The following is a 22,296-nucleotide window of genomic DNA, read 5'->3' as shown; positions in this document are numbered from 1 at the left end:
ACAAATATGTTCGTAGGTTTTATTTTGCTAAAAACCAAATATCTTAAAAATGATCTTAAGAGAAATTTATTGCTTGATAATTAGTTGCATATCCAATCTGTCCCATGTCTATCAATATTTATTACCATTGCCAGCCGGATACCCGTAAAATATTTATTTTTATTGGTAAATAAATAATACTGGATAACTATAGATTAAAAATAATGTAAAAAATATATTTTTTTGTGTTCTATAATAGTGGATTATAATAAAATTAAAAAATAAATAAAAATTCTTTAATCTATGAACAAAAAATGTAAATAATGATCAGTATTTAATTTAATAGTAAAGATTGACAATATAGTTCAACGATTGCACTTATCTTTGTACATTTTATTATCGAATAAAGATATTTTAAATTGTGATTCATTTATTATATTATTCTACATTGATAATTAAGTAAGATAAACAATTATATTGATAAAATAAGCTAACTAAATGTTAATCTCCAGTCAGCATGAGCAATACATACATTTGATAAAACTTATTACAATTTATAGAGATTGATATTTTACTGTAAAAGAAATTATAGTTCCCAAAATTAGGGATAAATATTTTCAATTTGCTTCTTTTCAATTTGGCATCATATTTATTACTTTTACTTAATCTAAAACTTAGTACTTAGAATTCTTAATTTTGGTTTGAAATAAAATATATTTACTTGAAAATCTATAATAAATGTGTTCATTTCTTACCTTTAAATTATGTTTATATAAATACATCATATTGGGAATTCTACATTATATTAATAAACAAAACTAACAAACAGATAAATGTTGAAAAAAGAAAGTAATAAATGTCAGAATAACACTAATTTTTAAATTCCATGTTACTCTTCATATAAAAATAAAAACTTCTTATGTGATAAAAGTTTATTGCGAGTTTATAACATTTAAAGGTAAAAAGTGATAATACAGTTAACAGTTTGTACGATAATATATGAATAAAAATTTTAATTTGAAAATATATGGAACTCAATTTATCTATATATCAAATTGTAAGTAAGCGAAGCAAATTTAAATATGCACATATGTATTCCATATTATATATTTATCCAGCAAATTTAAATATGCACATATTCCATGTTATACAATCATTAAATGCACCTTTAATTGCTTAAAGAAATTATAGCCATTATAAGATAGGGTAAATGTATTATCAGATTGTTATTTTTTTGTTACTACATTTTTCTATGCAAACATACAAACAGTTTAGTAGGGTATAATGAAGGTGTTCTTAAGTTTCCATAATGCATTTTATCTCGATTAATGCATAATATTTGTATCGAAGACGACGAAAATACATTTTCTTTTCTACGTAAAAAATAGCTTTAAACTAATATGTATGATTATTATGATTCATACGTTCAAAGTTAAAATTATTTAAATTACAATTTTTTTTATTTAACTTAAATGCTCCTATATCAGAAATCTTGTAATTAATATTGTATTAGCTTCAATAAATTATTTATAAAAACTGTGAGTAAAATAAATCTATAAGAGTTATATATTTTTAACTAAACAGACTTTCATATAGAAAAGATCTAATACTTTCATTATTATTGAAAATATCAAAATAGATTAAAGAAATATTCTATACATATGTCTGCTACTGATATCTTCAATTAATTCAAAAAATACAGTAGTTAACTGTTACTTTCATTATAGATGCCATATTGCAACAGTTATTTATAGTCTATAACAATTATATAACTTTTACTATATTTCTGTTAATGGAAAATACCAGTATAGATCTCTTCGCTTAATTTTATTTCAAATATCATCAGTGATGACATCTCTGTGCTAATTTTTTAAATTACATTTATAACTAACAAATAGTACATATGTCAAACCTTCCTTTTACGTAATTTTGCTTTTGCTTCTTTTAATAGAAGATCAAATGTGTTATCTTCATTATTTTGTAACATGTGCCCGCTATTAAGTGAACTGCTTGCCATGCCATCTGTAAAAAATAACATCATATTAGAATATTCTAATATGATTTTGCAATAGAATATATATATTATCTGTAATTATTATTTTAAACTTTATATTTCATTTGAATAATAAGAAACAGGTCACTATTAGATAATTCTAATTTATTAATGAATTTCAGAAAATTTCTCAATTTTAAGATCTTTCCAGGACAGATTTTTGCTCAAATATAATGAGTTAACAATTCATTTTCTGTGAATATTTCTTTATTTTATATAGAATTGTAAAAAAATAGTGCAATGTGACAATAACTTTAACTTTTACAAAAATAAAACACAATTAAAATAAATACAAAGATAATAGACTTGAAATACTAGCACATAAAACTTCATTTGAGATAGAAAGGATTCAAATTTTGTAACAGTAATTAGATATTATCAAATGTCATACACTTTTAAAAAATCGTTTATTACAATTTTAAATCATATGTAATTTTATATAGATTGATGAATCGATAATATTAATAACATTATAGTTAATATATATATAGTTAAATATTAGTTTCGATAGATAAAGATGTAATGTACTTTAGTTATTCAAAATGCAGAAACTAACACTACAGTTACTCTACTAATAAATTTTATTATTCCTTTAATTATTTAAATATTATTTTTTTATATTAGACACAATATCTTTTATAAAAGATATAATTCTGATAAAAGATTGATTCTATTGGTGAAATAAACATTTGTATGATATCATTTAAGATATAAATTTGATTATCATACAAAAATACAAATATATCTTTAAAACTTGGGATTTGTATTTGTATATTTCTGTAAAAAATTTGAAATATTGATGGAACAAAATTATTAAATAATTGAAATTGGAAATGGTATGACAATACAAGAATGAATTTGTTACTTATTATACAAATTTGAAATACATATTCAATTATAAATGCCATGCAATTATACCGGTATTCAAAAATTTGTTATATGAAAAATATTATATAATGACGTATGAACAAAAATTCATGAGTTGACAAGTTCAAGAACTAACTCCCAAACAGGATTGTTCACCTTGACCATGGCGGCAAGTTTTATGATCACAGTTCAGGTAGATGCCAATATAAAAATTATGCTAATTATCATAGTTCGTTATATTTATAAAATAAATTGAATTGATCATTATTTAAACTAGCAATTTTGATATAATTAAATGTTTCTATATAATACAACTTCGCCGTTTGATTTATATCATTCAAAAATTTCAATAATTAAAAATTGTGAGATTAATATTTTTCGCGATTTTTTAATTTTACATCGGGTTCAACTACGAGATTTCAAGCTTTTACTACTCCGTGGTGTTCTCCTCAGTTCTCAGTAATTCTAGCGGATTTTACATCAAATTCGTTCATGGACTATATAATACACTGTTACTGGATACGTTTGGAAAATAAAATGTCGCAACCGTACTCATAACATTATAAATATATCCGCATACTTCTTTATATCTTTATAGAATGTTTAAGATGATAAATATTGTTTACAAAATATTTGTTACTAATTTTAAGTCTTAGACAATCTCCCAATCAAGTAATAAAATACTATATTTCAATAAATACAAGGACATTCTTCATTTATGGGGTGAAACAAAACATGATTAATTTAGGTTATTCTGTTACTGGGACGATCGAAAATTTTTTTTTTATGATAATATGGTTCAAAAAGAGCTTTAAGATAATTATGATAAATTTTTTGTCAAATCTCTTCTTTTTTTTTCTTTGAGTTTTCAAGATCATCTTCAGCTTTTTGTAGATAAATCTGTAATTTTTCTACATCTATCTTTTAGTGGATATTGAGACGAATTTAACAAATAGGAAAATAAATATTTTTTTTATCCGAACAGATTTACTATTATTTTTTAAATCTTTCCTCGGTTCTGATTATTGGTTTATTTACAAAAAACTGAAAGTAGTGACCTTGAAAACTCCGGAAAAAGAGTTGACAAAAAAATGTTTGATTGGACCACTAACAACAGAATAATTTAAGCTGATCACGTTTCGTGGTTCACCTTGTGTAATAATACAGGGTAAGGTAAGCGTGACAGCTGAATATTGTCGAAAATGTCGGCGATACAAAAAAATGTTAAAAAGATTTTAAAGTATTCTAGGAACCACAACTTTTCATGTAATTGAATTTTTTGTATACAAAGGGGCTAATAACATTTCAAAATTATCACTTTTCTTTAAAATGATACTATATATATTTTTAATACACTATCTAGTCTATACACTATATAGTCTATAACAAAATGAATTGAACTATATTCACTCAAAGTCAATCTATGTCACAAAAAATTAGGATATATGAAGTTCTATTATGGGTTCATGAAATGTATACAAGTGAGAGAGCAATACTTGGAACTTCTGCTCAAATAATTGTAAACATCGTAAATTGTAAACATTGCAATATTATGAATACAGTTGGAAGGACTTTTTCTAAAGTCATATAATGACTTTTTCTTTACTTGTGACGTTGATTGTCCTTGAATGACTATAGTCATTGAATTCATCTTAAAGTGGACCATACTTAATAAATTAAAAAATATATAGTTTTATTTTAAAAAATGCTGATAGTTTTGAAATGTCCTTGATCCCTCAATGTACAAAAAATTTAATTATGAGGAAAGTTGTAGCCTCGAGAACACATTAGATTTTCTTAACTACATTTTTTTGTACCACCAATATTTTCGACAATATTCGATCGTCACGCTTTACATGTATCATCCTGTATACATATACACATGTAATTGTACTGTGTAATTTTTCTTAACAGAAATTCGACCAACTGTTTGTGCAAATGTTGTTTATAGTTAACAGTAACGCTAATAACTCCTGCCTATATTACCAGGAAGTAATTTTGATTATTTTGTCGGATAGAAAGATTTTGTAATTTTTCCCAAATGTTTAAGATTAATAATATTTTTTCTTATTTAATTTTAAGAATAATATGTTGACGATATTTTGCATTTGAAATCATTACCTGAATCTGTTATCATACGTTATCATTCTGCTATCATTATTTATATGTTATATATTGTATACATTTGTGGAATTATTTATAAGCGAATGTCTTAAAACGTAAAAGCATTGATTTTGAAAAAATATTTAATACGTATTGTCTTTAAGTCAATGCCAAAACCAATGCTGACGCAGTGATAATGATTTTTAAAAGCTGAAATTGAAAAAAATTTTTCTAGTATCTTAAGAGTTTAAGAAGCGACTTATGGAATTTGAAAATTACCAAATTTTTAATAAATAGTGCAGCTATCTAAACACTATTCCGAAAAGTTAATTTTTTTAAATATATTATCAATAGTATAAATAGATACTTGATATTTAATTTAAATGTTTGAGGACAGAATATAATGTGATAAACTAATTTCGTCAAACTTATTTTCTTTGAGTTTCTCAAAATCACTGTTACTTTTGTCATATAGTGTAAATGTATTTCGTCATGTATGAATTAAGATCTTGAAGTGACTAGACATTAAAAAGGTTATGAAGTTTAAAAGCAATATTTGGATTACCATCCACATTACAAACACAAAAGTAAGAAAACGTATTTACTGAAAATAATTAACTATTCCAGACAATATTGAATAATTAAAGTTTATATCAGTACTATTTTAGAAATATTTGCAAGGGGTTTAGAATCTATCATCATTAATTTCAACCAATGTATTAACATTGATAAGTAACATTTTAAATCATTACTCATTAACAAACAGGATCAGTGCACTCGCACATCTTAATGGTTCCTTGGAATTATAACAATAGCTAAATATTTGCTATAAATGATATTGTCTAGATAAATTCCTGAATTATTCAAACATATACAAATTCAATTTTGGTAAACAATTTTCATTTAGCAATAAATTTCAATATATATGCATATGTATATATGTACATATATATATGTATGTATATCTAAACAGCACATATCAAATATTTTTTCAAGTAGTAACTTATGCAGAAGATTATTTGTACTTAAAGATTTTCCAGTAAACTCGTAAAGAAATTTTAGTTAAAATCAGATCTTCATTACAATTTCCTAATGTAAATTGCTACTTTCTATGTATGTATATGCATATAGTGTAATATAATTATTCTTACCAAGATCAGCATATTTTACTTTGCAAAAAGCCCGACGACCTCCAAAACATAAATCATATCGAGGTAAAGTGGGATCATCATTACCATGTTCTACAGCTTCATATGCGTCATTTTTATAAGCAAAGGTTACAAAACCGTAATTGTCACTAAAATATAAAATATATTTAGTTTAGGATATGCAATGAGTATAACAAAGAATTGTAAAATATCAGAAAGTTACCCATGTTCGCGGAAATGTATACTAATATCTACTACAGGACCAAAAGTTTCAAATCTTCTACGTAAATCAGCTTTAGTGATTGCTTCATCCAAGCGCCCAACGTAAATCACTCTTCTCTCTTCCACTTGTTTTTGTTTCTCTCGGTCGTACCAATTATCATAAGATCGGCGGTATGAAGTTGTTGGTGATCTAACATAGATGACAATGTAAAACGTTACGTTAAACAAATAAGTCAACATTGAAAAATTATAATTATAATAAAAATATAGCTTATTCTAAAGTATAGATATACATATCTACACAGTTGTGGAATTAAAGTTAAAAATTTTAAATAAAATATACTCAGATAAAACGTAGATCAGTTATACAGGGTGGTTGGTAACTGGTGGTACAAGCGGAAAGGGGGTGATTCTACGTAGAATTATCAACCACCCTGTATATCCTAACTTTTCTATACTTCCTTTAGCTAATACTATTGTAGTTAGTAACTTATACTTACTTTCTAAATAGTCATTTACTTCGCATATGTATTTTTCAATAATGTGATATATAAACAGTTCAATAAAACCAACAGTCCGGAATAAAATGATAGCGTACTCAATATTCTTGTTCATTTCTAAAAAAGTACATGAATCAAGATATTCTAATATATTATCCATAGTCTGTATGGACTGCTAAAAAATTGTTTGTCATGGCCTACACTTTTCCTATACTTTCGAATCACTGGAGATCCATTAAGATATTACTGCAAAACTAAACTCGATCTTGAATTTCAGGGTTAAATTTTTGTATTGCATCATGTAAAAACAAATTTTATCTATGTTATGATCTATATACATATGTACATAAAAGGTAAACCCTTTGACTGATACATTTATCAACGCCCAACCCAAATCACTGTATTTAGAAACGCAAAATTTGGAAATAATATTTCTTTTATGACGTCGGCATAAGATAAGAAAGGATTTTTGGGAAGACGAACCCTGAGGGAATATAAAGGGGGTAGAATTTGTTTTAAAAGGATAACCGTATCTCTAAAGTCACTAAAGTTAGAGTTATCTACTCAAGTCAAAGAGACGAGATATTCATAATTCATAAATGTTCAGAGAGTAACAAACATAAATTTACCATAAAAATAAATATCGTTTGGCTAAAGCCGCGGACGAGCAGCTAGTATATTGCTATAAAGAAAATGAGTTTTAGTTGTCCCAATAACTGTGGTATAATAGGCAATAATTGTGATTCTATATGAAAAAACGAGACAAAATTATAGAAAAAATTTTTTTCATATGACGATTCACTTTCTAGAAAATCAAGTTTGAGAACTTATCAAGTATAGCTAATTGTAATTGAGCTTGTCTAATTCCGGATTGAACAAAGTAAATCATTGACAAAAGATTATTCTTCATATAAAAATAAGAAATGCAAAATAAATGTTAAGTTTTCGAGAAAAGTAAATTTGAAAATTTATTATGTGCGTATATCAGACCAGTTCTTAACTAAACATGTTTGAACTATACTTTCTTGAAAACAAAGCTTGATACGGAAAATTTTCATTTTACACTTCTCGCACGTAGAATAACCACCTGCTGATTGTTGACTCACAACTAGTTTGTAATTAGCCAAATTTAAATATATTTGATAAATTTTCAAGCCCGATTTTCTCGAAAACGAAGCATTATATAAAAAAAATTTTATTCTAAATTTTCGACTTCCTTTTTAACGTAAAATCATGTGCCGACTGTACCACAATTGCTGGGTACCTTTCATAGAATTAATGAAATTTTAATAATTTTTTCTAAGAGAACAGTTGAGTTAACCCACGGTCCTCTGAAACTTTTGATTCTCATAGTGAATAGAATATGATGCATTAGAAAAATATTCATCTTAAATTTCAAGACCAAAGTCAATGTTGCAGTAACTTTTTAAAAGAGACTTTCACCAATCCGAATATGTAGAATAACCTTCAAAACGATGACAAATAATTTTTTAACATTAAGTAAGTACATTACACATCACATCATATGAAAATATACATATAGAATGTTGCTTTTGTAGAAATTCATATTTAGTGAGACAAAATCATAGTACATTCAAAGCATAGTACAATCAGAGCATATTTTTGCTAGTGTTGTAACATCTTATCTTATGTAAAATCGTGAAAATGAGACTAGAAAAGGCTTTAAATAACAGTAACAGTAACAGTAACAGAATTTTGCTATTAAAATTAGTTAGTAGTCCCGGAATAGAAAAAAAAAATAAAAAGGGGACAATAATTGAAATGTTTAATAACTTAACATGTTACAAATAAAGTTATTTAAAAAATATAAAGTCATCCCTATTTTTTCTATATTTTTATACTATTGATACGTATATTTTATATAAAGAACTAATCCTACTGAACTATATAAATATATGAACTAATATGCAAGAATATGTATTAGTTAGCTTTAGATTAAAATGTTTTAATCAAAACGATACGTATGTTATCACAATTTCTTAGTTCTACCAGAGAAAATAAAAATTACTTCACTTAAAAAAAATACAATCAGATTGTCATTATAATTTCGAAATCTCGCGAATAGTATGATCTTGGTAAAATATTTCCTTTTATCATTTTCTTTGTTGCTTCCAACAGTTTGATTTTATCTTTTGTCTTTTCATACGTGTATGTAAAGAGAGAAATATTTAGACGTTCCTATTTACATACTTGTGTATAAATACAGACCAAAGTTGTAATCCTTTCTTACGATTATCTTACAAATTGTTCGTCATTAAAAAAAAATGTTTCAAATAAAATTTGTTCACTTTTGAGACGATCTTCATTTTTTAAAATATATTATTTCATGTAATTTTATCACCTAAGAAATCTTGGTTATAATTAAAGTTGTATGAAAATATTTCTTACAAAAATTACATACTATTGTAGGGACCAAAGGATAATAAGGATATTTTTATTCTATAACAAAAAGGCAATAAAATAAAATATGTTAATTTTGATTTTTTAGTGTAATGCTGTATTTTATGCGTCTGTATATATGATGACCTCTTTAAAGATAATTTCGCCCTACGAGGTCATCAAATGTTGTACAAACAAAATTTTCTTTCTGATTTTCTATGCGAAGTAATATTTTGATTAATCTCCTACACATGAAAAAATTTCATTCCTTTATAACTTATATGCAAACAGAATTTTATTTTTAAAAATTGATATCTCTATGGTAATTACATTAGCTTTCACAAAACTATATAATTTTTGTAGGAAGTATTTTTATGAAATTTTAATTATATGTTTTTCAAATGATAAAATTATATGAAACATTCTATATATATACAGTGTTCCAATAATGTTTATATTTGCCGGTTTTACCTAGTAAACATTTTTTAGTGTTTTTCAAAGATACAATCCAATGAATAATTTACCGTTTGAAAAATCTGTTAACATTTATGAAAGGAAATTTCATTTTATAGACAATGTTAATTAGCTGAACTTATGTGGATTAATTTATTATTTACATTTTTATCATCTTCGTGTTTTTCTTTGCATATATCTATATTTGTGTACAATGATTCATACGGAGATAACGTCATAAGTATGAAGTAATGACTTATGGCAATTATGTATGTCGCAAATTACCTCGAATATATTTGATGATGTAAGACTTGTTATTCTATTCCTTTATATTTATCGTTATTTATTGTTAAACAAAAAGAAAAAATATCACAAGTAACATAATAATTTATAAAAATCCTCTATCTATAAAAAAATGACTACTGGTATATTATGGCTCACTACACAAGCATTAACCTTAACGAAAATTAGTTCAGACGAATGCTATATATGTATGTGGTGCTACATAATCCAATATTCAATGTTTTACTGTCACTTGTACATATACACAGGAATATGGAGAATATCCCGAAAGTATATATCATACAACATAAAGGTATATATTTATATCGAAAGACGGAGAAATAGTAACAGATATTAAATATACATACTTACTATAGTATACTTATATACCGTACATTATTTTAAATTATAATGTAACAAGCATAATTCCTCTACGTTGACTGCTAAAAATTTTGATCTATACTAAGCGTAACAATATTTCCTGTATCAAATTATTCAAAACTTAGGATTTAAAAGGTTTAAAACAATTGCTCTTTTATTTCTCATCCATTGGTCTTCTCACGATATTCCCAGGGATAATGCTTATAATAATTATGTCAATAAGAAAGGATAATTAATTCATATTTCTAGTGCAGAAAATATTGTTACGTCTATTAAGTTAAAATTTCTACTAGACAATATTCAGCAGTGGCTTTTAGCCTTTTTGCACTTGTGAGTCGGTGAAAATAGAAAAATTATTTCAGAGATCCCAAGCAGAAATAAAAACTGCATTTATATATAGAATAACTTTTATATCATAACTTTATAATAGTATTATCTCAGGCGTATAAACAATAATAGCTTTCGCGTGGAGCGACAGGGAATTTCTGACGGACCGGTTCGTGGACTAGCGCGGCGTAGATGTAGAGAAATTGTTTTCAGTATTATAACTTACAATAAAATATCTATATTTGTCACTACTTGTTCATCTTTTAATATAAACGTATATCTGTGTTGTATAAAATATACTTTCGGGACCCGACCCGTTTATTCGTGTCTAAATACATATTATATATATGTAGGTATATATTATACATGTAGTGGGACACTTTCGGGATCCCATCCGATTCTGGCTAATATTTTCCGACCCGAACTGAACTAGGACATCTATGATTTTTGAGAATCCGGGCACCACTATTAAAGATTTCATTTTCAATCTTAAAAATGGAAGTTAAATTTCTTTTATAACAAAAATTAAAAATATTACGACTAATACGGTAATGTATCAAAATGATTTTAAACGACATTAAAGACTTCCAAAAAAATTATATCCAATAAAGCAATGAAATCAATTTGCAGCGAGCATGATTAGAGAGTTTTATTCCTAAAATATCAATTAACTACCTATTTAGATCTCCAGATTTGTCCATTTAAATTTCTTTCTATAAGATCAAGAAAGAACATCATTTATCAAATTTAATCTATTATTGATAACATGCATCATAGAATTTGAGTTGAATTTGAACATTAATGCTTATATAATATTTATGACAAGATTCTAGATACTTCTGAAAAAAGGATTTGAAAGTTTATTGATATTTAAAGATAACACATTAAACATTGTTTGTGGATCTTTTGTTGTGAAAACATTTTGCTTATAATTAAGATATTAGAGATGATTTTCTTCCATATACTATACTAAATTAATCGCATTCATGCTGGATGTCTAAATTTCGTTCAAATATGCAAGTATTTCATGTGGAAACATGCTTAGGTCATTGTTCTGGTGTCAAAAGATACAGATCTTGCTATCTAACTAGTAAAGCTGTCAATTTCGTTCTTTTATGTGGAATTTTATTATTAGGTAGTCGTTTGAAATAAAATTTGCTACATATCATGGAGAGAGATAGTGGATTTGAAATATAAAATCTCATCTTTAGCACTTTATCTATTAAAAAATTCTGTTTGTTGTTATTGCAAATGTGTAAAGTATATAGCTGATAGATACATGTAAGTATATGTCAAAGACTAGAGACACGTAATAAGCGAAGAAAACAATTTTTAAAATATGAATCTTTCAAAAAGTATTGGTGTTAGTTTGGACTAAATGTACTACAGCTGGCAAAAAAAAAAAAAGAAAAAAACGACAATGCTGCTGCCACCAGACTGATATGGATACATATGTATATGAACCATATTTTTTGATCGCGTGTATTGCCAATACTTAGTTTTCATATTTCAGATCCACTATCTGTCTCCATGATACTTACCAAGTTTTATTTCGATCAGCCACTTAATAGTTGCAGAATTCCAATTCCACTTCCTTTTTAGAAATAAAAGTTTAGCAATCTTTTAATACTACTATAGTTATAAATTTATAACTACTATAGTTATAAATTTCAAAGTTTATATCTTTTGAAAACGTTATAAATACAAATCACTTACCTTCTCCAATCTCTGTAGCTATGATAACTTCCTGCAGAATGTTGTCTATGCCTGTCGTAACTTATATAGTGTCTCCTGTCTCGTCTTCTTCTCCTTTTTGACCATTTAATTCTTCCGAAATTTGAACGAGATGAAGATCTGTAAACATTTTCACAACTTTGTTAAATTGAAGAATTGATCGCCTTCATTAAATTTTTATTAAAAAATCTATTTCATAATTATATACCTGGAACAACTAGAATATCGAGAGGATGATTGGGATCTTGATCTAGTCGATCTAGAACGCGATCGTGAATATCTTGATTCCGAACTGAAAGAAGACCTCGTATCTGATCGTGAGCGACAACGGAAATGTGAACGCGAACGTGAGCGTGAACGCGGACGTGAACGCGAACGTGAACTCGAACGTGAACGTGAACGTGAATGTGAACGCGATGACCAACTACTGCTTGAGCTAACGGAGCTACGCCGATGACTTATTCTTCGATGACGTGTATTACTTCGTTTATGAGATCTACTTCGATTGCTACTACTTCTGCTTCTGCTTCTACTCTTGCTTTTACTTTTACTTCTTGACTTAGATCGATTTGAGTTGGAACCAATTCCGAGCTTTTTATTAGATCGTTGATTTTTATCCCGTACATTATTATCCCTGAAAATTATGAAATTTTATGGTAATATACATTATTAGCAAATATTTACCTAATTTAAATTATATTTCTTCTTAAATTACAAAACATCTTAAAAGAACTCAAAACTAAAGATAAACACTTTTTAAATGTTTCCATTCTCCATTTCAACCAAACCTAGGTACCTATTTATTCATATTCTATTATACTTATGTTTCAACCCAAAGAATTGAGTGATACATAGATAAATATAATTACATTGGTACGAATTAACATCTTCCACTTTACAATATGATAATAGAAAATATTACATTGAATATAAGTATGCTTTTAAACAGTAAAAGATTAAGTTGAATACAATACATATCTCTGGATAACTAGATAAAAATTAAAGATGTTATTATCAAAAATAGTTTTATGTTTTAATAAAAATGAAAATGCAATATGTATGTTATTTAAGATTATTTTAACTCAAAAAGAGGGCATTATACAAAGTAAATATAGTAAGACAGATGATTATAAAAAAAAACAATAAAATTTCATCCATTTATAATAATATTTGGTTGTTTAGTTATATTTAATTACAAGACCAGTTTCTCATAATGGAAGTTCTGAATCCTTTTAAGAAATATACAGGAGAACACGTAAATATCTGCTTTATAATGATACAAAAAATGTTTAAAGCAAAAAATTTCAGCTGTAAATTATAATCTTGAACAATAAAAACGTGATTGAATTCCAAAGTTGAGATTACAAAGATACAAAGTGAAATATCAGCTGATATATACTTTCTGCAACAAAAAATTATTGATTGTGATGCTCTTCAATTATTTTTTTGCTGCTGACAGCAGCATGAACTCTAATTAAACAATTTCATACATCTTCTGAATTAATAATTTATTGTCTATAAACATCTTTTCTTATTTTTCTCCAAAGAAGAACGTCCAATGACATCAAAAGTGGTAATATACTGAATCTTTATATCCAATCCAATGATTTGGAAATTTTTCATAGAATATTTGAATAGCTATTCATTAGATATTTAATGATCATGCACACAGATAATTGGATAGAAAGATTTAAGCATTACGATCTGTGATCATCTGTTTTAAGGAACTCGAAAGGTACCCATAGACACGTTCACTTTGATCACTTTGATTGTTTGTCAGATAAATAGTAAATTCACAATTTTACACTGATTTAAAGTCATCTCAAGTTTATAAGTCAGATATATTTGAAAATATTATAATATCAATTATAAGATATATTTGAAAAAGATATATGTTTTCATACAAAAGATACTAATAATTTTGAAAAGACTAAAAAAAAATGACTATAAAGAATATTTCTTTCTGTTCTTGTTCAAAATTATTCAAAGATTAAAGACAAACCATATCATTAGAGACAAAGAAGATATGTATTAGATATCTATTTATACTGATACACTGCATAATATATTATATTATATATTACATTATAACATATATTATAACATATTATAACACATTATACGCATAATATAACATAATCAGCTAATAAGAACTTACATCTGAAATTAATTTATAAATTTGACAACACAAAAATATTTTATATAAAGTACATCATATTTAATGTATGCAAAATCATCTTATTATAGGTCTTTGAGGCCATCTATATTTTAGCTAAAGGTAATATTGACAAAAATGTATGGTACTATATAAAAAAAAAGAGGTTTCTCTAATGTCTCAAAAAATATCTCAAAAGTTTGAAACGAAAATTACGACGAATATATATAATAGGACTTATAAAACATTTTTTGATAAAATTAAGGGGGTATTCTGGTCTAGAGGCATGAATTTCGGGCGATTTTTGACGCTCTGTACAAGAGAAACAAAAAATATTTTTGCTATCCTTCTTTTTAGCATTTATTTATTGATATTTCGAGATTATGTAAAAAATTCACTGAAAAAAAACTCAATATTTAAAAAGTTATGAGCTGGCAAAGTGGGTACTGTCAAAAAAATGGGGTGTCGTGGCGTGCATGATATCAACCCTTCTGGTCATCCGAAACAAAAAATGCGAATGGATTCTTAATTAGTATGGATGCCGCCATTGTCTGAATCTTGGAAAAGTCAATACAACATTTTTTCACAAAATGACGGCCGTTTGAAAAAAAATTTCTTATTTCGCACGTTTTTTTGACAATTCCGAACGTTTAAAAAATAGTAATATTAAAGATTTTGAACTGAGCGTGGTTCGGACGATAGAGGAGTATATAAGGAATATTCAGACCAAATTTAAAATAAATCGGTTCATTAAAACTTGAGATATCGTGCACGCCAACTCGAAAAAAGTAGTTCCGAGAAAAACGCGTTTAAAGTTTTGAGACGTAGGTACTCGGGCAGCGTCTACCGTTTATTGCACATTGGCCCCGGTCGGACCGGAGCAGATGCTGCGTCACAAAAATGGCTGTAACTCATAAAATAATTGAAATTTTGAAAAATCCTTTTAAAGGAATATTCTTGAATGTCTAAACTTTGGAAACGTGAAAAAAAAATTTTCGATTTTTTCAAATTTCTAGATCAGAATAACCCCTTAATAAATAGAGTTATTTCAGATAACAGCTCTTAACAATCTATATTTTTGTACTCTTACCTTCGTTGCTTGTGTCTCTCATCAACATCTATTAAAGATTTTGGAGGAAATTCAAATACTGTTTCATAAGTTTGAATTCCTATGTCATAAGTGAGTGGTTTTGGACGAACCGTTTTCTCATCTACATCTAATTTTGGTTTTAAAACTGAGACAATTTCTCTTTCTGACCAAATTAAATTTTTAGGGTCATCCTTAATAGGTTCAGTTGTGGTGGAAGCATGATGGATATATACTAATGTCATAGGTTGCAATGGTGAATTTGTTCTACTATTATCACTGCGATTCTGTTCTCTTCTACTTCTATATTCTGCTAGATTTAATTTTTTACGAGGAGGTTTTTTTTCTTCCTCCTTTATAAATGTCTTTACGCTATTTTGGACGATTATATTCTGCACCTTATCATGTAAACTATTAGTAGTAGTTACTATATTTTCATTGGAAATAGTCTTTACAACGGGTACTTGTACATTAAGTGGTTTTTTTAATACAGAAACCATTTGTTTCGTTCTTTGACTTCCTGCTTTTATAGATTTTGTTTTATTTAAGACATCTTGTCGTATCTGCAAAATGTTTGCTGCTAGAGCTGAATGTATTTTCATCTGAGGTATTGCATTACTTGTAGATGTACTTTTATTTTGTGAAATAACACAACTGGTAGTATTGCTTGAAATATTAATTTGTTGGCAATTTCCCTTGCTTGCTAATGTTTCTTTTCTACAAATCTTTGTTTCATTTTGCAGTTGTTTTGTAGGTTTATTATCTTGAATATCACTAACTGTTGTAACTCCTGACTGCTCTTCATTATTATCACTTACTTCACCTGATTCCAAACCACTATCCTTCTTTGAATTGCTGTCAGTTGAATATTCTGTATTTTTCATGAAACTTTTATTCAAATCTGATGAAAATGATTGTTTTTCATATGCTGTGTAATAATGAGATACGTCTTGATTGTCATTCTTAATAGTAATCACTTCTTCGCTGTCACTAGACTGTTTCTCATACTCACTGTTATTATCTAAACCTTTAATACAGGAATTCATACTACAATAATCATGATCCAATTGAACTAATCCACCATCGATGGTTTTACTCTTAGTATTATTTGTCACCTAATATAATACGATAATTATTATATTACTTACACTTATTCAAACGCTATGATTATCTAACAATAGTAATAATGTAAATGATATTGATAATAATAATAACAAGCGTAATCAATAAAGAAAATTACTGTCATAATAATAATAACACGTAAAAAAATTGTTTACGACTGCGGAGGTGAAATACAAATGAAATATTTCATAATGTGAGATCCAATTCTAAGAATTCTTCTAATATCTAATTTATATATTCTAATGCTTCAAAAAAGATTAATTGTTTATTATCTTAAACAAGTTAATGATTTAAATGTATTTTTATACATTAGAAATATATAAAGATGAATATATTGTTATAAATTCTTTATACTTAACTATTTTCAATAGCTTGTTTCGAAAAAGTGATGCAGCAGCATCTTGCATACGTGTTCCATTACTGTGACCATTATTTTGATTACTAGACATTGCAGGTATTATTGAAATCATCTTTTTACGTGCAGATGTCTAATATAACATAATACAATATAGTCAATTTTTATGTTTGTTTTTATTCCAAATATTGATTTTCTTGTTATACATACATTTTAATGGCAAAAGCAAATATTGCAAAATTTAAGCAAAAAATTATTGATTGACATTATTTAATACAGAAAAATCATACAATAATTTGCCTGCAATTATTTTGGAAAGTGAAGTTTCTTTTCACCTTCCCAAATTGATTTTTTGGAAGATTTTACAATAAGAAGAGAAGCTGAAAGATTAGATGAGTTTCTCTTTATCCAAATTTTACAAGGTCAAGTAATTTCATGCGGTTACAAAATTTTGTTTGCAATTAAAATCATTCATGCACTTGAAACTTTAAGCATACCTTCTACAAAAATTACTTAAAAGCTGATATGTAGTTGTACAAATAAACAAAAAAAGAAATGTATCTGGATTTCTAAAAGAACTTTCTAAAATAGATGATTTAATATTCAAATTTATACTAATTTGAAATCATGGGAAAAAATGTTAAACCACATTCTAGTTTGCAAAATTTTTGAAAAAGAAAAAAGCTATATTGACCTCCCAGCCTTGTTTTTGTAAAAATCTCATCCATGAAAATTAACTTGAGAAGATAAAATCATTTACCTTTCAAAATGACTATAAATAAATTGCTGTACAACTTTGCTTTAGAAGTTAAGTTATATCAGTAAGAAAATGACAGTTTCTTGATCGCGCTTTCATAATTCTTTAATTTTGCCAAAGAGTTCATTAATTAATCATATAATTACCTTTATCTTTTCGATGACTTCTTTGGGTAAAGCATCTCTAATATCTTTATGTAAGTCTGAAATTTGAGGCTGTTTTATACATTGCTGTATTTCATTAGATTTCATAGATGAATCTGGCTCATATTCTGTATTCATTCCAGCAGATGAATAAGTTGATACTAAAGTGCTTTCGGAAGCTTCAAATTGTTCAAGTAAACTCTTAACATCTCCAGCTTCCAGAACTTAATAATAACGAAGAAATTATTTACTAATAACTATTGTAAATATATATATCTTTGTTCAAATATACCTGGTAATTGATTTGTAGTTTTATTATTATCTTGACCACCATTTTGTATATCTTTATTGTGCTGTGAGCATTTTGGTTCCCTTTTCTTTTTTTGCTTTAAAAACAAATTTGCACTAATATCTTTTCCTATACTATCATATTTATGTATATTCTTTTTCGACTTATTTTGACTTTTTGAATGTTTCGGTTCTATCAATGATGATTTTGTTTCTATCTCTATTTTTTTGCTATCACTTTCCATAAAGTCATCAATTTTATAATATGTATTACCTTCTGTCATGTACTCTATAAAATATAATATAAAATATAATAACTCTAGCAGATTTTGTCATTAGGTGGTACTGATTGCCAATCCAGTATATGTCAAATGAAATAAATTTATGCCCTTATTAGTGCTTTTTATATCTGATGTACTGTAATTACCCTGAGAAGATGAGAGACAAGATTCTTTCCCTAACTCCTCTTGTTTCATTATAAGCAAATTAGATTCTAAACTATGTATTGCTTGTTCATCCTGAATTATGCTTTCTGCAGTGCAAAAATTTTTTTTATCTGTACCATTCATGCTTAATCCTATAATATCCATGTATTCATCCATGTCTGAAGTCTAAAAAAGAATCATAAGTGACAAATTCATTCATTAAAAATAGCAAATTTAACGAACCAAAGAATTAGCAAAACCTGTAAGTAACCAATGTGTTCTTGCCAATCTGTAAGAACTTTTGCAAAATCTTCTTTAATACTATCAATTTTAGAAAGTGTAGAAATTTCTGAATCTGACATTTCATCCACACTCTCATTATGTCTGAAATAACATAATACACAGTAATAAAATTTCAATTTTATGATTTTTAAAAAAATACTATACTCACTCATGTTCTTTTTTCCATACATTAGTAGAATTTGTAATATCAAGATGAGTTTCCATATAATCAAAATCATTTTCAACCATATGTATCAATAGGTCTTGGGGTTTTTCCATTAAATTCTGTTGAAACATGGTATATATTTATTTTATATATGTTTCAAATTTTAAAAGAAATATTTATACCTGAATTGTTTTAGTAATACTAAACCTTAAATTTATAGTACATATAATTTAATTTAGTATTAATTTAATAATTGTATAGTTTACAGAAAAATGTTTACACACATTCAAAATTGGTAGGTCCTTTAAAATCACTAAGAATAAATTTTCATTATGTAATTATTTTAATATGTTACTTTGTTTTTCTTCTTTGTATTTGTTATATTATATTATTTGCTTTTAATATATAAAGTATAAAAGTATAATAAAATAGCAGCAAAATAATAAATAAATACAGATCTTCTAAATATGTGTAATAATAATCAACTAAGATTATAACAATTATACAATATATACGATTATATCTAAAAACAATTATCTATAGTATTACTCACAATTTAAAATTTCATATAACTATCTGACTCTTTAAATGGACTATAAAATAAGAAAATGTCATATATAAATTTTGTCCAAAATTAATGACACACATGTCTATGTATATTTATACATCCATTTTTCAAAACTTATTTAATTATTTATGAATGCCATGCAATAATAACACATTAATTTAAATAAAATATATATGAAATTAAATTACTAATAATATAAAATATAATGCATAATTTATACCTGATTAATATTCTATAGATGTTTATTATAACATAAAATCTTTATATAAATTTACATTGTTAAAACTCAAATAAATAATTATGCTAATATGTACTATTTAACAAAAATGTAACATATTTATTACCTGTTCCAAAGATAATGAAAAGTCTGAAAATTGTTCTTCATCGTGAAAATTTAAAAATCCAGTCTCCATGACAACAATTTTTAACGATAAACTAAAAAATTATTGTACAGCAGCAGTCTGTAAATAAAGCATTAAAAAATACAATAAACAGAATATTTCATGCCTTGTTTCTAAACCACGCGTTTATTTGAGGTTATATTCGAACAAAGTGATTCTAATTTTGCTGTACATGTATTACAATCAATGTATAAAATAATGTATAACTATTTAGTATAAACTAAGTATTGAAAGTTATTAAAAATTAAATTCAAAGGGGGATAATATGGAATTTACAGTTAATTACCTTTTAGAAGTGTAAAAATATTAACTATCGACAGACATCAAACTGTCAAATGAAGTAATATAGAATCTTTAGCGAAAAATTTAAATACGTATGTTAGAAATATTCTATAAAACCATAATTTGTTTGTCTAATATAATATTACGTGTTGATAAAAATTTAATTTGTAATGTCTCTGATGCTACACAATCATCCCGTTTTAATTATGTTATGAGTTTCTTTGTTAGGTTCGAATCACGCTTCTTCACGCGCGTAAGTACGTATACATGACATGGCACACACATCATAAGCGCACGTGTACCAAGTACCAAACGCGACCATAAACTATAAGTATATAAAGCACCACGCCTCCCAGTTACAGCAATATTACTAAATAAAACTATTAATCATTCTGGTCGATCGTTATTGATATAATTTAATTAAGTATAAAATATAATATCAACTATAAAACTGTTTTATATATATAAGTATTATCTTTATATAATATATACAAAATGAATAACGTGTTGACTATATGTTGTCTACCAATCAGTAGACAAATAACTGTATACGTATGAAATTTTCATGTATAAATTTAATTTTTTCATTTGATATCGTATGCTATAAGGTATTACAAATTTTACATATTTAAAATTTTGTACTTGCATAACAAAAATTATTATATCACACGTGGCCGATACAGTATATAAATATGTGTACGCTTCTCCCGGTTTAATTGTCATGTGCATTAACGTATTAATACATAGATACTGCACATGGCATAAGATACTGAAATTTCCTCTCAGATCCCATAGTATTATTTCTATTTCATTTGAAAATAAATACTGAAATGTAGAATGTATAGAATATAAAATGAATAATGCTTTAGAATAAAACATGATAATAAGGATACTAATTTTTTATAATATTACACGCAAATAAACTTTCTTTATTACATAAATGTGGATATGAATGAAATTGGAAAATATGTTTCTTTCTATAAAAATTTACTTAACAAGATAATTTAAATTGACATGAAATATATGTCAGTATGAAGATAGTAATAGTATGCAACAAGAATAGGATAACTGCTAGTTGTTACCAGATTAGTGTTATACTATGCGGCATGAAGGTACTAACACACTGCCCTATTTGGTTGCAGGCTAGCATAGACAAGAATCTATCGAGTCCCATGCTACAGGAACCTATTTAATTGTACAGTTCTACAGAAAAGTTCATATTTACTTTCCTTTCCCAAATATAAGTATGAGAATAACAAAATCGTGCAATAATTGTACTGGTTGAAAGTTACCTAAGGAAGAGAAATCAATTGTTTATTATATTTTCTTTAGAGAAGAAAAGCAAGTATTCCCTTTCGAACAATAATTGATCAGCGATAATGTTGATCAGCGAATAATTTCAATATATTTTCCAATCAACATTTAGATTTAATATTAACTCTTGGCACTCGGCATATCAATTATACAGGCATGAATATTCTTTCATCATCGTATGAAACTACATTTTTTTTTTCTCTAGTAAGTATGATAGCATTTGTTGAGGCAAATTTAATCATCTTGCACATCAGTTTATCTAGCGGCTATCAGGTTGTTGTAAACGCTGTAAACAAATATTAAATTATCAAACATTACCGAATCGTGAAAACTCACTTTAGTCGACACGCTTTAGCTAAAATATTGGAGTGGTAAACATGTATATGACAGATTCATTTCATTTTGTTTGGTGCTTTAATTTTCTAACTAAATTTCGTTTCCGGGTACCAATCTTTTTTAACTTGTTTTGTAGCTTCTGATAGCACACAATGAATAAAGATTA

General features: G+C 26.5%; 1 protein-coding gene and 1 long non-coding RNA gene across 6 annotated transcripts; one reads left to right on the top strand and one right to left on the bottom strand.

Moving 5' to 3' along the window:
• Positions 1 to 259: 259 nt before the first annotated feature.
• LOC126869319 (NK-tumor recognition protein-like) lies at positions 260 to 20,771 on the bottom strand. Of its 5 annotated transcripts, XM_050625699.1 has the most exons (15): positions 20,485 to 20,771; positions 20,142 to 20,258; positions 19,233 to 19,348; positions 19,042 to 19,165; positions 18,784 to 18,967; positions 18,361 to 18,645; positions 18,072 to 18,292; positions 17,173 to 17,301; positions 16,704 to 16,806; positions 15,695 to 16,619; positions 12,658 to 13,083; positions 12,432 to 12,569; positions 6,374 to 6,562; positions 6,154 to 6,299; positions 260 to 2,001 (listed from the first exon to the last, which is right to left on the bottom strand). In XM_050625699.1, exons 2-15 carry the CDS (start codon positions 20,208 to 20,210, stop codon positions 1,886 to 1,888), a joined length of 3,171 nt encoding a protein of 1,056 aa, XP_050481656.1. In that variant the 5' UTR covers positions 20,211 to 20,258; positions 20,485 to 20,771; the 3' UTR covers positions 260 to 1,885. The 5 variants fall into 5 exon arrangements, with proteins under 5 accessions (XP_050481656.1, XP_050481655.1, XP_050481658.1 ...); XM_050625698.1 differs by having other exon boundaries at positions 15,695 to 16,806; XM_050625701.1 differs by lacking the exon at positions 17,173 to 17,301.
• LOC126869341 (uncharacterized) lies at positions 6,716 to 8,638 on the top strand. The gene is made up of 2 exons (XR_007690901.1): positions 6,716 to 6,966; positions 8,489 to 8,638. It is a non-coding gene; the product is annotated as an uncharacterized LOC126869341 (long non-coding RNA).
• Positions 20,772 to 22,296: the final 1,525 nt, after the last annotated feature.

The sequence above is a fragment of the Bombus huntii genome, chromosome 9 (assembly GCF_024542735.1).
Source record: "Bombus huntii isolate Logan2020A chromosome 9, iyBomHunt1.1, whole genome shotgun sequence".
NCBI lineage: Eukaryota > Metazoa > Arthropoda > Insecta > Hymenoptera > Apidae > Bombus > Bombus huntii.
This window is presented reverse-complemented; position numbering and strand designations above follow the sequence as displayed.

Excerpts from the sequence above, each read along its gene's own strand:
- LOC126869319 (XM_050625698.1), bottom strand. The coding sequence starts at position 20,210 with ATGGAGACTGGATTTTTAAATTTTCACGATGAAGAACAATTTTCAGAC. Across the intron at positions 18,293-18,360 it reads AACTACAAATCAATTACCAG|TTCTGGAAGCTGGAGATGTT; the intron begins GTATATTTGAAC and ends GTTATTATTAAG. Across the intron at positions 6,563-12,431 it reads AGCTACAGAGATTGGAGAAG|ATCACCAACAACTTCATACC; the intron begins GTAAGTGATTTG and ends CATCTATGTTAG.